The sequence below is a fragment of the Fukomys damarensis genome, unplaced genomic scaffold (genome assembly GCF_012274545.1).
Source record: "Fukomys damarensis isolate Sample0158 unplaced genomic scaffold, DMR_v1.0_HiC HiC_scaffold_27, whole genome shotgun sequence".
Classification (NCBI taxonomy): Eukaryota; Metazoa; Chordata; class Mammalia; order Rodentia; family Bathyergidae; genus Fukomys; species Fukomys damarensis.
In genome coordinates this window covers 18,044,021-18,057,080 of record NW_022900939.1, presented here as the reverse complement: position 1 = coordinate 18,057,080, position 13,060 = coordinate 18,044,021, and the positions used below count along the sequence as shown (strand labels likewise).

Genomic DNA, 13,060 nt, shown 5'->3' with positions numbered 1-13,060 from the left:
TGGTCCCAGTTTTATTCCTAAGCCTTGTCTGCAATAACTAGGGATTCTTGAAAACATGGCTCTTTGTGTTTCAGAGATGATGAAACACAGGCATGTGATTTTGTAGCCTGAGGCCAGCACTGACCCACCTTTGCACACTGGCCTTGGTCTCAGACACCAATAGGCCATGGATGGCCATAACTCAAACCCGAGAAGAGGGGATTTTCATCGTCTTTTCAGGAGATACTGTCTGCCACCCACTGTCATCCCTCAGAGGACACCAGGCTCCAGGTCTCAGCTTAAGGGGAGGGGCCAGTGATCCATGGGGCAGTGAGAAGAGCCTTAAGAAAGTCCTGGGACAGTCAGGGAGGGGGTTAGAACTAGACCTGGCAGGACACTGTGGGTGATCTGGGAATTGTAGTGAGTGGCGCTCTCAGAACTTCTTGGGGTGGGCAGGTTCACATATCTCAGCCTGTGCTGTCGAGGAGAAGCTTCTATGATTGGGCCAGTGGTGGGAGACAGCTGTCTTGACCAGGGACACATGGGCTGAGTGAGGAGGTTGCGTTGGGCCTGGAGATCGTGCTGTGGCTCTTTCCCAGCTTCCTTTGCTGTCTAAATGTGCCTAGCCTGCTGCCCTGGTGCACCAGCCCCGAGTCACTGGATCCATGCGCAAAGAGGGTAAGTCAGGGTCACCCTTGCTCACAGAGGACAAAGACCAGGCTCATGGGCTGCTGGACCTGGTCTTGTGAGCTGATGACTCCTGTTCTCATCTTGACAGGTGGGCACCAACTCCTGCTCGGCCTCCTCCCTGGCAAAGGTCATGGCACCACCCTGCTCAGGCCTGATCCGGTCCTCCAGTGGGGTCCAGGTGTGGGAACACACTGCTCAGCAGGCCAAGCCCAAAGTCAAGGCCCCAGGGGGCACCTGGAGCCCAGCCTGCCCTCTCTTTGCTTGATTCCATTTAATGGTCTAGGGAACCATGGCCACCACAGCCTGGGGGTGGCTTATGCAGGTAGGGAGGGGAGACTTCACCCAGGCCCGGGTTAGGCCGAGCAAGAATGGAGAGCCACTCCTCCTTCGTGGGCCCAGCCAGGCCCACCTGCCCCACTGCAGTGACTGGAAGTGAGCCAGGGCTGGGTGTTGCTGGGCAACCCAGCAAGGCAGGCAGCACTCCCTGCCCAACTGAAATTCCTCTATTTTTAGCCACTCAATAACTTTCAGATAAAATTCATGTAGACAGACGAGCTGCCCAGCAAGATAAAAGCCCGCCTCAAACCACAGACTTCAAAGGGTAGCGGTGGGTTGAGCCTAACCCAAAAAAGGGCCTCCCTTGGTCCAGAAACTCCTGTGGCTCCTGGGCCACCCTGTGCAGAGGCTCTGGGCTGAGAGGGCTAGAGACAGTGGGCAAGGCTGGCAGGCAGTGGGGCATCCCTGTAGCTCAGTCCATTCAGGCCCTGGCATTTGGGAGCAGAGAGCAGCCAGGCCACAGAGAAGCCACCTGGGCTGCTGTACCCCACCTGGACACCTGTGACCCTAATTAAGACTGGCCCGTGGAGGCTCAATGTGGCCTGGCAGGGTAGGGCCAGGACAAGCCAGCATCCCATCCTGAGCTGATCCCTCCCCAGTACAGTTGGGTCCGAGATAAGCAGAAGATGCCCCTTCCCATGAACCAGTCCCGGGCAGACTGAGTTTTCTGAGCCCTGGCCTGCCCAAAGCAAAAGCTTCAGACAACTGGGCCTAGAGGAAGCCTGAGTAGCCAGGCTGCTACTGCCTTCCCTTACTCAGGGTGCAGCCAGAAGGCTCTTGGAACACAAAGCATGAGAGGTGGCAGGAGAAAGTGGGTCACGGTGAAGGCCCAGTGTGCCTGGCCTCAAGGTCTCAGTGCCTCCACTTAGGACAGAGGCAGGGCCATGGGCCTGGGTTAGCTAGGTGAAAGTAGACAGCAGAACTCCAGGGAGGAATTGGTGGGCACTGCAGGAAGCTCCTGGACCACAGGAGCTCATGCTCCTGAAAGGTGCCACTTGCCAATAAAGATGCCACTTGTCAGAAGACTAGAAACCAGCCTGGCCAGGCCCCTTCAGTGGGGTGGGGGTGGGTAGATAGCCAGCCAGGTGGCTGAGTCCCAGTTAGAGAAGGGATGATGTGGGCCACATGAGCATGGAGGCAGGGAGGGGACCACACACCCTCTGGCCCTGTGCAAGTCCCCAGTGTACACTCAGGACAGATCAGGGGTGTGAGAAGCTGCCATCGGAGGCATTGAGCTGGCCCTGAGGGCACAGACCACACCTACAGAGCCAGATGCTGGAGCCTACCTTGTCTTCCACCCGGTTCAGGCGGGCGCCGATCGTGTTGCTGCCACGGTCCTTGCTCTTTTCTATGAGGGTGAAGCACTAATATTAGGGATGTATGTTGGGAAGGGTGGTGGTCCCTGACTGACTTAGGGAGCAGGATTGCCAGGGGAGGTAGCTGAGGGTCAACAGGCCTGAACCTATGAGGCCATGTGGTTTGGTTTTCTTCCTCCCTCTCTCTCTCTCTTCCCCACCCCCCTTTCCTTCTTTCTGTCTTCTTCTCTTTTTGTGATACTGAGGGATTGAATCCAGGTCCTTCTCACTGAGCAACATGCCAGGCCATTTTTGAGTATTTCAAATTTTGAAACAGGGTCTTGCTGAGTTGCCCAGGCTGGGCTCAAACTTGGGACCCTCCTGCCTTAGCTTCCCAGAGTGCAGGAATTACAAGTGTGTGCCACCATGCCCAACAAAGCCATCTTTCAAAATACTCCCCTGGGGGGAACATTAGGGGTTAGTGTAGTGGGAGGGGCAGTTTGGAGGTGGGCTCTGTCCCTGTGCCCCCAGCTGCGAGACCTCTGGAGGCCCCTTGGGAGTGTCAGCTGGGATGGGATATACCTGGCTCAGAGCTGCCTGCTGTGCAGATTCACGACACTGGGCCTTGTGCCAGGCCAGGGAATCCTGCTGGCCACCAGCCCTGCCACATCAGCCTGTGCTGTGAGGTTCTATTAGAACCTTGGCCAGGGTCCTCCAAAGGATGAACCTCCCCCATTCCTTCCCTGGCATGACTCAGACTCTGCCTAGAGGACTTGAAAAGTTGGGCCAAGCCAGAAAACTGGCATGCACAGTGCTGCATCCTCCAAACAGGAGTCCATGCCAATAGCCTGAGACCTAGGTTGGCTAGCTCATCCCACTTAGACCCCATCCCAGGGCCCTCCACCACTAGGACTCCTTCCTAAAAAGTAGCCCTTAGGTCACACTTCCATGCCCAGAGCCTGACTTCCATGTCCAGAAATTTGTCATTTAGAGACCAAAATGGAGCCTTGCACAACCTGCAAATTTCTCGGTAAAGTGTGACCCCGGTGCCCTTTCTCAGGGTGGTTGCCCTCTGGCCTGACTTCTGCTATGGAGGAGGAGGTCTGAAGGCCTGCTCTGATGATGAGAAGAGCAATGAGGCAGGAGAAGCGCTGGCATGGACGGTGGCATCCAGTCCCTGAGCAGAACACACCTGAGATGGGGATGAACAGGGAGGGCTTCCCGATGGACTGGTCCAACCTGAAAGGGAAGGAGACGGAGAGCAGCTCACGCTCAGCCTCAAGCACTGAACAGGCTGATGTGCCCACCCACTCAGGGGCCACACACCGCGGTCCCCCAGGACCTGCAGGAGGCTCCTGGGCCACAGGAGCTCATGCTCCTGAAAGGGCCAGCAGGAAGCTCAGAGATGAGGGGTAGCAGCTGGGTCATTGCTTAGACTTCCTCCCTGGGTGGGGCAAGTGAGGTCAGCCATGGGCGAGGCCCTACATGCCAGTGCCTACCTGTGGCTAGGACTGGTACCCTGTAACACACAGAGCTAGGTTCCCAGGCTAGCCCACCATGAAGTACAGCTGAGCGAAGCCTGAGCTGGATCCAAAGGACTATGCCATTTCCATGGGGACAAGGATCCAAGCCAGAATTCTAGAACATGATGGTTCCCACTGGTCAGAGCCTCCAGCTACAGACCTAGCCGTGGGCAGAGCCACAGGGGGTCAGACCTCTGGATGGGGGAGACCCAGGGGATAGACTCAAGGTTCTGGGGACAACTTAAGGTTCCTTCTTTTCCTCAGCCCAGCCAAGGCTAGAGCTGGCACTGCCCATTGTGAGGGTGGAGCAGGGCCAGCTGGAGTGAAGATGCCATGGTGGCCCCCAGGTGCCCATGTCCCCACACCCCACCTGTGCCCACCTTCGCTGCAGCTCTTTGATTCGCACCATAAGGTTGAGGTGGCCCTGAGAGTACTGCTCGATGACATCCCGTACATCGTAGGGCTTCCGTGCTTGCTGCAGGTCAAAGAGACATGTGTCACTCCCCTGTGTCTTGCAGGTTCATCTCTAAATGCAGACAGTGATAGGGCAGGCCTGGCCCAGAGAACGTGCACAGCAGGGCTAATCCCCATGGCTTTGCTACTACAGGCTGGATGCCCCTGACCATCAGCTGAGCCTCTTAGAAGCCTCGGCCATCAGCTTAGCTTCTAGAGGTCCCCTAGGCCATCCTGGCTACTGAGGCCCTGGGTTGTCAGGTCATCCTCTGTGGGTCCCTGGCTATTGGTTCAATTTCTGGGGTCTCTGAAGTGTCAGTTTGACTTCTGGAGAGCTCTGGCAGTCGTCTTGCCTTGCTAGGCTCAGCTTCCTGTCATACCACTGCCAGGACCTGCTGCTCTCCTTCCAGGCTACCAGTCTTGATCTCAGCCTCAGTAAGAGATGATCCAGTGGGGTGGGAGGCACAGCTCTACACAGCACCTGTTTGTCTGTACCCCCAGATGATCTTGGACATACTCCTGGGCAGCAGCTCCTAACATTTGCAGAGTAGGGAGGCGGTAGACGCCTGCTTGGGCTCCCATAGCAGGCCTTGGGACATGTGGGGCAGGGCAGGTGACCACAGAGCTTCCAGGCCTTGTATCAGCTCTGATCCCATCAGTGGGGTCCAGGTCCAGGTGGTGACATCAGCAGAGACCACAATGGAGAAGATGAAGCTTCTCACAATCAGCTTTCTCCTAAGGCCTTGTTCTCAGTGGCCTTGTGAGAATCTCACCCAGGGAGTAATAGCCAGGCTGAGCAGCATTTGATGATCTGGGAGTCATGGGGAGAGTAGAGTGCTCTGTTCGGAGGAACCATGAAAGAGCAGGTTGGGCCCAGGAGGTCTCTTTGCCCCTCAGCCCCATCAGTGATGAGCTGGGGTCACTGCTTTTTGTTGGGAAGTTCAAGGTGGGGCATGGGTAGGTGAGGGAGACAGGCAGGGGAACAAGCTGGGCTAGGGCTTGAGGTGGTACAGACCTGGGCTGGGGTGGACAGTTGCTTCTACTGCTCCCTGCCAGACAGCCTGGGAGCCAGGGGCTACTGCATCCAGGCACGTGTGGGTATGTGTGTTAGAGGTCTCAGCCGACATGTGATTTAGTATACCTTATGTGAGAGAGGGCACTTCTGTAGGAACGGGGGTGGGGTGGACAGGGCAAAGGCCAGGAAGGACAAATGTTCCCCATTGTCTCCCTACAACATCCAGGTGTTGAGATTATTTTGGATTCACCCAGGTCCCTGTCGGGGTCTGGTCAGGGCTTGTGAAGCCTCTGTGAAGTGGCTGCCTGGGGTCTGGCTGGAAAGACCACCTCAGCTTTCTCTAGAGCTAATGTCCCTGCTGCAGAGATAAGACGGCCTATCCAGCCTGACTGACGGTGGATGGGGGTACTCAAGACAAAATTTAAAGGCTTAAGAGGCTCTGGCTCCTTGGGCCAGACACAGGGGTCTGGGCCAGGGATTTATCTGCCAGCGAGATAGGAAGGGGGACCACCCACCATGCTGGCAGCCCAAGGCTAGCTGGGGTGGGTGGGGTAAAGGTGGGCAGATAGGCTGATATCAGAGGATACCCTGAGAGCAGGGGCCCCACAAAGCCCTCCCTGCCAGGAGCTCTCTCCTCACCCCACTTATTGCTGTTCTCTAGGGGCCTTCTGCTTCCCACCCTGTAGCCCCAGGCAACAGGAGCCAGCTCTTTGGGGGGGCCCCAGCTTCCATCCTTGTGCAGGATTCTCTGTTCTCAAAAGGTCATATGCTGCTGGGATGCAGGGGAGATGCAGGATGGCGAGGTAGGTGTTCCCGGCCTGCTCTGGAAACTTCCTGGGCCACTGTCAGGACTGCAGCAGAACAGGGAACCCCAGCCTGGAAGTCTGTTCCTCCATTGCACCCATGCCAGCAGGCAGTTTTCTTGCCTGTGTCACAGTGACAGGTCCACATGGGTTGCTGTGGTTGACCTCTTGACCTGAAGTGGGAAACACAAGGGTCTCTATCCTTGGCTAGGTGTCCCTGGGCCCTAGAAGTAACTCTCAGGGAGACCAGTATCCATCTCAGCATTGTCCTACAAGTCTAAGCAAGTTCCAGTTTGGTCCATGCCAGGGGTGCTGCTCTGTGCCCACAGGAAGCCACTATCTCAGGCTGGGGATGGCCATGGCCCTGGAGATCCCTTGTGACTCTCAGCTGTCACTGCCAAGCTGTTCCCCAGTGAGGGAGACACACCGGGTCCTTTGTCCTTGGGGACAGTCCTGCCATGCTTCACCCCAGAAGGGTTCCTGCAGCTTCTTCCCCACCTGGGAGGTGCTGCTACAGCCATCAGGCAGCCCCCATGCTCTGTGTCAACTCTCACCCCAGCAGCCACAGTGACAGGTAGGCCTCCACAATGGCTGGGGGTGCCCCAGATGCCCTGCCTATGAGTTTCCCAGATGTCCCCAGGACGTCACTGGGTAGACTTCCTGGTGCCAGCTGAGAGGAGCTTTTATTTGTTTCCACAAAGAGCAGCCCCAGGGCCAGTGGGAGCGTGAGTAGTGTGGCCCAACTGAGTCCTGATAGCCACTACAGTACTGCTATGTGTTAGCTGACCTTTGAGGTGACCAGGTAGGGGCTATATGTTCTTGCTAGTGGGAGGAGCTCAGCAGTGGGCAAGCACTAGGCCCATTCAGGGTCTACCCTCAGGGCTTGTGATAGTGACAGTGGTGGCAGGTGCTACAGCAGGGGGCTGTCAGGAGCAAGAACAGGTGAGACCCGCACGCACACAGTGGTGCCAATGCCTTGGGCTCCTGCTGTCAGAACAGATGGGGATGAACTTGCTCAGGGCTGCTTGGGGAGTCCTGGGTCCAAAATGCCCAAGGAGTTTAGAGGCTGTGGGTGGTTGGCCCAGGGTCCAGGTAGACCTGCACTGAGGGGACTATCAGCCAGCTTGCCTCAACCTCATAGCCTGGTACAGAAGGCATGGCCTGGAGCTGGGTGCAAGGCTAAACCATGCAATGTTGAGGAACTCAGTTGGGTCATTTCCCACCTTGGTGATGAGGTTCTTCTGCAAAGAGAATGACCTGCTAAGGGTGCCTGTTTCCCACAGCTATATACTGATCTCAAAGTGAATACGAAGCCTTTCCCTCCCCATGGCCTCCACCCCAGGATTGTGCCTACAGGAGAGAAGGAGCCCTGTCTGCCTCCAAGGCCATCTTTCATAGGCCTTGGATGTTGGGAGCTCAGGAGACCTACTCTGGAGGGGCTGCTGATGGCTACTGGAAGCCCAAAGCTGCAGCCCTTCCTAGCCAGGAGTCTTCTCCCCCTTCCTGACCACATTGGCTGGGGGTAAGGAAATAGAAGGCAAGAGCACTGTGCTGGCCAAGGAGAACTTCACTTCCTTCCCCAAGTGACTTGGGGCACTCTCTGGTCTTTTTGAAGGCATCTGTCCATCTCTCACTGATGCAAGCTTGTGTGACCCAGGGGAGGGTGGGCGAGCCATGAGACTGCTGCTTCTTGATTAGTGAAGAGGAAGAGTGCTTAGGCCTGGCCTCAGACAAGTGTCCTCTGAGAGGCTTGCTCTCTTGGGGTGAGGAGCCTTCCTTGGAACAACAATGAAGTCTTCAAGGGATGCCTGAAGGCGAGGGGCTGATGCCGGACAGGTCTGCCTGAATAGCCTCCCTCTTGGGCAGGGAAGCCTGAAGGGCTTGTGATGCCATGGGAGTTGCAAGGGGGCATGGGAGTATGGATGGATTCTGCCAGGACTCACCTGGAATTTCTTCTTGGCCACAAAGTACTGCATGCGCCGGATGACCTTGATGGTAGCCCGGTGATGCTCTCTCAGCCTGCAGTGGAGAAGGAGAGGAAGGTGTGAGCAGCTACATGTATTGGCCATCCCTGCCACACTGTCAGAGGTTCTGGTGCCTATGCCGAGGGTGGATGGGAGCCTTTGTGAATAAGCATGGTCGGTCTCACATGGTCAGTCTCAGAGGGACAGAGTTCTGTAAGACCCTGTCCAGGTGGGGATCCAGGGAATCTGGGAATAAGGGTATTTTACAAGAGAAAGGTTTGCCTCGTCCTTGGTTGGGGAAAGGATTCTTTCCTTATTTTTGTTACTCAGAATGGGAAAAGGAAGTCTAGGTTGTTGATCTACAAGGGCTGTGCCTCTAACTCATGGCAGCCAGGGAAAACTTTACTGGGGGACTTCAGGTTCCTCTTGGGTCAGTGGAGTGGGTGGGGTACAAGCACTTGGAGAAGGCCACGGTGCAGGACAAGTTATCAAGGGAATTTGAGTTCTGCTCAAACTACTTCCTGGGTTTGTCTCTAAAGTTCCTTCTAGAAACAAAGGTCCTTCAAGAAATGTCATTGACAAAGGAGATAAGATTTGGTATATGCATAGAAACAAAACTGGAAATTAATGTGACCATGCGGAAACTGTAGGAGTGCCCTTCTGCCTATGAAACTTGCACAGACCAACCCTCCCACTGGAGATTCTTGTGACAACTGTGGTCATCATCAGTGGTGACAACAGACACTGCTGGAATGCTGGATAAGACAGACATGAAGGATATGATCCCAGACAGAGCGGACACAAATGCACACTGCAGTCTGTGTTTCCTCTGCAGAGTACTGTGTGGGACATGAATACCAGGGACAAGCTCCTGATGATCACATTTGTGGGTTGCCAAGCTGTACAGATGGTGAGTTTTGAGTACAGAGCAGAGGCAGCTGCGAGGGGCGTTAAAAGTGAAGCAGATAAATCAGCCAGCTTGTGCCCCTGAGGAACGCAGCCTTGGGGGTTTGATGTACCTATAATGGGGGCCCACAAACATCCCAAATTTTTGGTTGAGATTCTTGTAACCTCAAGCCTTGACTTCAGTAAACTGTCCTGTCCATGATTATTTTGCACACAAGAAGAAAGTCCTATTTGCAATAGAAAGATAATAGGATTGGGCCTCTAATTTTTTTCCCCCCACACAAAGACTAAAATCCAAGGGAAAAAACAGTCCCTAGAAACAGAGCTAATGGTGTGGCACATTCAGTAGTCTTAAATACCTGTCACGCTTCCCATCAAGAGATGGGGCCTCTTGAATTTGGCCTGATCTTATGATCTAAGGTAGTCACCTTAGATGACTTACAACACTAGGGAGCTTCCACAAGTGTAACTCACATGGTCCTAGAGTGTGACCATGTGAACAAACCTGAGCCCATGGGGTAGAGGGGCCACATGAAGGGGAATTGGGGTGCCTCAGCCAGTAGTCAACACCACCCCACAGATATGAGTAAGGCTTTCCTAGTCCCCCAACCCTGAGTAAGCTGCCTGAGCCCTTCCCAAGCAAAGCTGGAAAATCTATTTTCCAGCTGGGCCAAGGCCAAATTCCTGACCACAACACTATAAGCGAAGACAATGTGTTAAGCTACTAAATTTAGCTGTGGTTTTCTATGCAGCAATAGGTAACTGATAAAGAAATTAAGCATCAAAGGTGGGGCAGTGTGACATCAGTCTCCTAAAATGTATAGCACTAATTTAGGACCAGGCATTGTGTGAGAACACAAATCACAAGATATTGGACTTTGAGCATGATGCTGTCTGTAATTAGGTGACTTCTTGGTGTCTTGTGGGGGTGAGTACACTTTGCACAGTGGGGGCAGTGATATGAAAGATTATGGCAAAGGGCAGACTATGGTGGGTTAAGATGGGTGCAAATCCTTTGTAGTTCCTCCTGTTGAGTAGAGTCATTTCCACTATGGTGAAAGTGGACCATGTGTTCTGAATCCTGAAACCTTGTGGGTTTCACTTTTACCCTTTTAGAATGCTGCTGCCTCATGGAACATGTCTGAGCTAGCCTGCTGGAAAAGCTAGGTGACAGAGAGCTGAGGTACTCTGGCTGCCAGTTGACAGCTCCAGACATGTGAGACTGAGACTGCCCAGCCACCACAAAGCTGTCATATGAGCTCTGATACATAGGTCAGCCCAAGTGAGCCCACCCAGCACAGCAGCCCATATTGCTGACCCATAGACACATGAGCAAACAGACCATTTGTGGTTTGCACCAGCATTTTATATGAGAACTTTAAAATGATCATGATAAATAGATACAATGATGAGGGAGTTTCTCCAGAGAGATAAAGGCTATATACTAAAAGTAAAATGGAAATTCCAGAACAGAAAGGGCCATAATGGAAATTAAGAAGGCAGTAGGTAAATTTGCGAGTAGAAACAACATAGTAGGAAAGAAAACCTTGGAGAAATGGGAGAAAATAGTCAGCCTGGAGCATGGAGAGAAAAATAGCATTACAGGAAGAGATAAAACAAATGAAAGAAATGATAGATGATAAGAGTAGATGTATTACAAATAGATTAATATTTCCAATTAAAAGGTTAATGTTGCCAGATAGGATTAATATCAACTTTAAAATATAAAAATACAGAAAGTTTGATGGTAAAAGGACAGAGAAATATATATCATGGTCTAGCCAAATGAAAATGGGTATAGGTAAACCAATAACAGACAAAGTAGACTCTATTACTAAGGAGAAAGAATATTTAATAGCTATAAAAGTGTCAGTTCAGCAGAAAATCAATTGTAAATCTTTACGCTCCTACAAATATAATCTTAAAACATATAAAGCAAACTGGAGAAAGTAGCTCAGTGGTAGAATGCTTGCATTACTTGGATTAATACCCAGCATCACAACAAAATTTAAAAAACCATATAAAGCAAACTGGCAAAAGGGAAATCACATGACCACCATGGGATAACTGAACATCTCTCATCAGCAACCAGCAGAGGAGCAGAGAGAGCATCAACAGAGACAAATGTGAACAATTTGAGCAGCAACCTGACCTGACATGTACAGAACAGTGCCCCACACACTGAAGATCAAGTTAGCTTTCCAGGTACACACAGAGCGCTCCCTGGGAGAACAAACGCAAGGCTTGAAAAGCAGGTCCCAACAGACTTCACAAATTAAATCACGCTTCATATATTCTGTGACCATAGTGAAATTAAAGTAGAGATGCATTGTGTATGCACATATATGATATGCACATGTGCGTACGTGTAGACACATGCACGCATATGTACATATAGATACTTATGAAATCCACAAATGTTTTAGAAATTGAACAATCCAACCCAAGGGTCAAATAAAAATCTGATATGAATCAGAAAGTACCTTTAATTGAATAACAATAAAAAATGCTACATAGCAAAAATTAAATCTAAGTGTTTGAGTACAGTGAAATATGCGCATGGAGGAAAAGTTAGAGCCTCAAATGCATTTACTAGAGAACAGAGGGGGCTGACTAAAATTCATCTCAAGAAGTTAAAAAAGATACCAAATGTAAATCCAAAGAGAGGAAAAGGAAAGAGATAATAAAAGCATACATTGACAAAATAAAAAAATTAACAGTACATTAAGAAAAATCAATAATGCCAACTTTGGGGTTTCCAAAGAGACAAATAAAATTAATAAAGGTTTAGCAAGATTGATTGGGGGGGCACAAATCACCAATGTCAGGAATTACAAATTGAACAGCACTATGGGTCTAGAGATATTTGAACACTCTATTCAATAGACAATATGAACAAAATAATTTGATAACATAGATAAGTAATAAAAAACCACAATGTATAAAACATAAAAAGTAAAAATACTAATTTCCCAATATCAATTAAGTTAAACTGGGAATTGTAGTGATCTTCCTACAAAGAGAACTCAAAGTCTAGATGACTTCACCAGTAAGTTCTTCCAGATATCTAAGGACAAAATAATATTAATTTTTATACAGTTCTTCTTAGAGCATTACTATGAGGCAGTATAACCTTGATATCAAAGCATGACAAGGATATTTCAAAAAAGAAAAGTCAAGGTCATCTTTCCTATGAACATAGATGCGGATATTTTAAACATACCAGCCAACAGGATTCAGTGGTTTCAGTAAAGATATGGTCAAGTGTGACTTCATCCAGTTCAGCAAGGTTGGTTTAACACTTGAAAACCAAACATAATCATCACATCAACAGAATAAGAAAAAAACACATAACCATCTGAAAAGATGCAGAATAATATTCAATGAAATTCAAGATACACTCATAGTTAAAAATACGACTCTAAGCTATTACAAACTGTGCCACTATAACAGTCCAATTGTCCATCAAATGGAGACTGGATAAAGAATATGTGTTTTTTTAAAAAAATAAAATAGAGTACTACTCAGCCATAAAGAATGAGAAACTAGAGACATTTATAGCTAAATGGATGCACACTGAGGCCATATTCTTAAGTGACATAAATAGGACACATATGTGTAAATACTGAATAGTTTCTCTGGTGTGAGACCCTGAAAGTATAAAGAAGGATCAAAACATATAATAGATAATGTGAAATAGGAAGAAAAGGTCCATAGGGGAAGGGGAAGTGGGAGGGGCAGGGGAGAGGAAAAAGGGAAAGGAATAAGTACAAGATAAGGGAAAAACAGAAACAAAAGTCTTTGTAAATAGGGAGGGGTAGAGGGGTTGAAGGGAGGGCGGAAGAATGGGGAAGAAAATAAGAATCAAGATACATCATGTAAAGGTAAAAATTCATCATACTGTATACCTAAATGTCATGAATGCCATCATATTGTATATTTAAAATGAACCAATAAACTTAATGAAAAAAAAATACAACTCAGTGAAGTAGGAATAGAAGGAAACTTCACAATCTAAAATAACAATTACTAAAACAATCAGGCAAAAGCAAACCCTAAGCACACATCATATGTAATGGTGAAGAATCATGTACTT

General features: G+C 50.1%; 1 protein-coding gene across 1 annotated transcript in view; it reads right to left on the bottom strand.

Annotated features, from left to right (window-relative positions):
* The window catches only part of Kcnq1 (potassium voltage-gated channel subfamily Q member 1), a 343,150-nt gene that overhangs the window by 66,345 nt on the left and 263,745 nt on the right, over positions 1-13,060 (bottom strand). Inside the window, exons 14-17 of the mRNA XM_010636154.1 lie at positions 8,038-8,113; positions 4,204-4,298; positions 3,493-3,539; positions 2,292-2,353 (exon numbers count right to left, since the gene is read on the bottom strand). Coding sequence (XP_010634456.1) covers positions 2,292-2,353; positions 3,493-3,539; positions 4,204-4,298; positions 8,038-8,113 — 280 coding nt within the window. The remainder of the gene's footprint in view (positions 1-2,291; positions 2,354-3,492; positions 3,540-4,203; positions 4,299-8,037; positions 8,114-13,060) is intronic.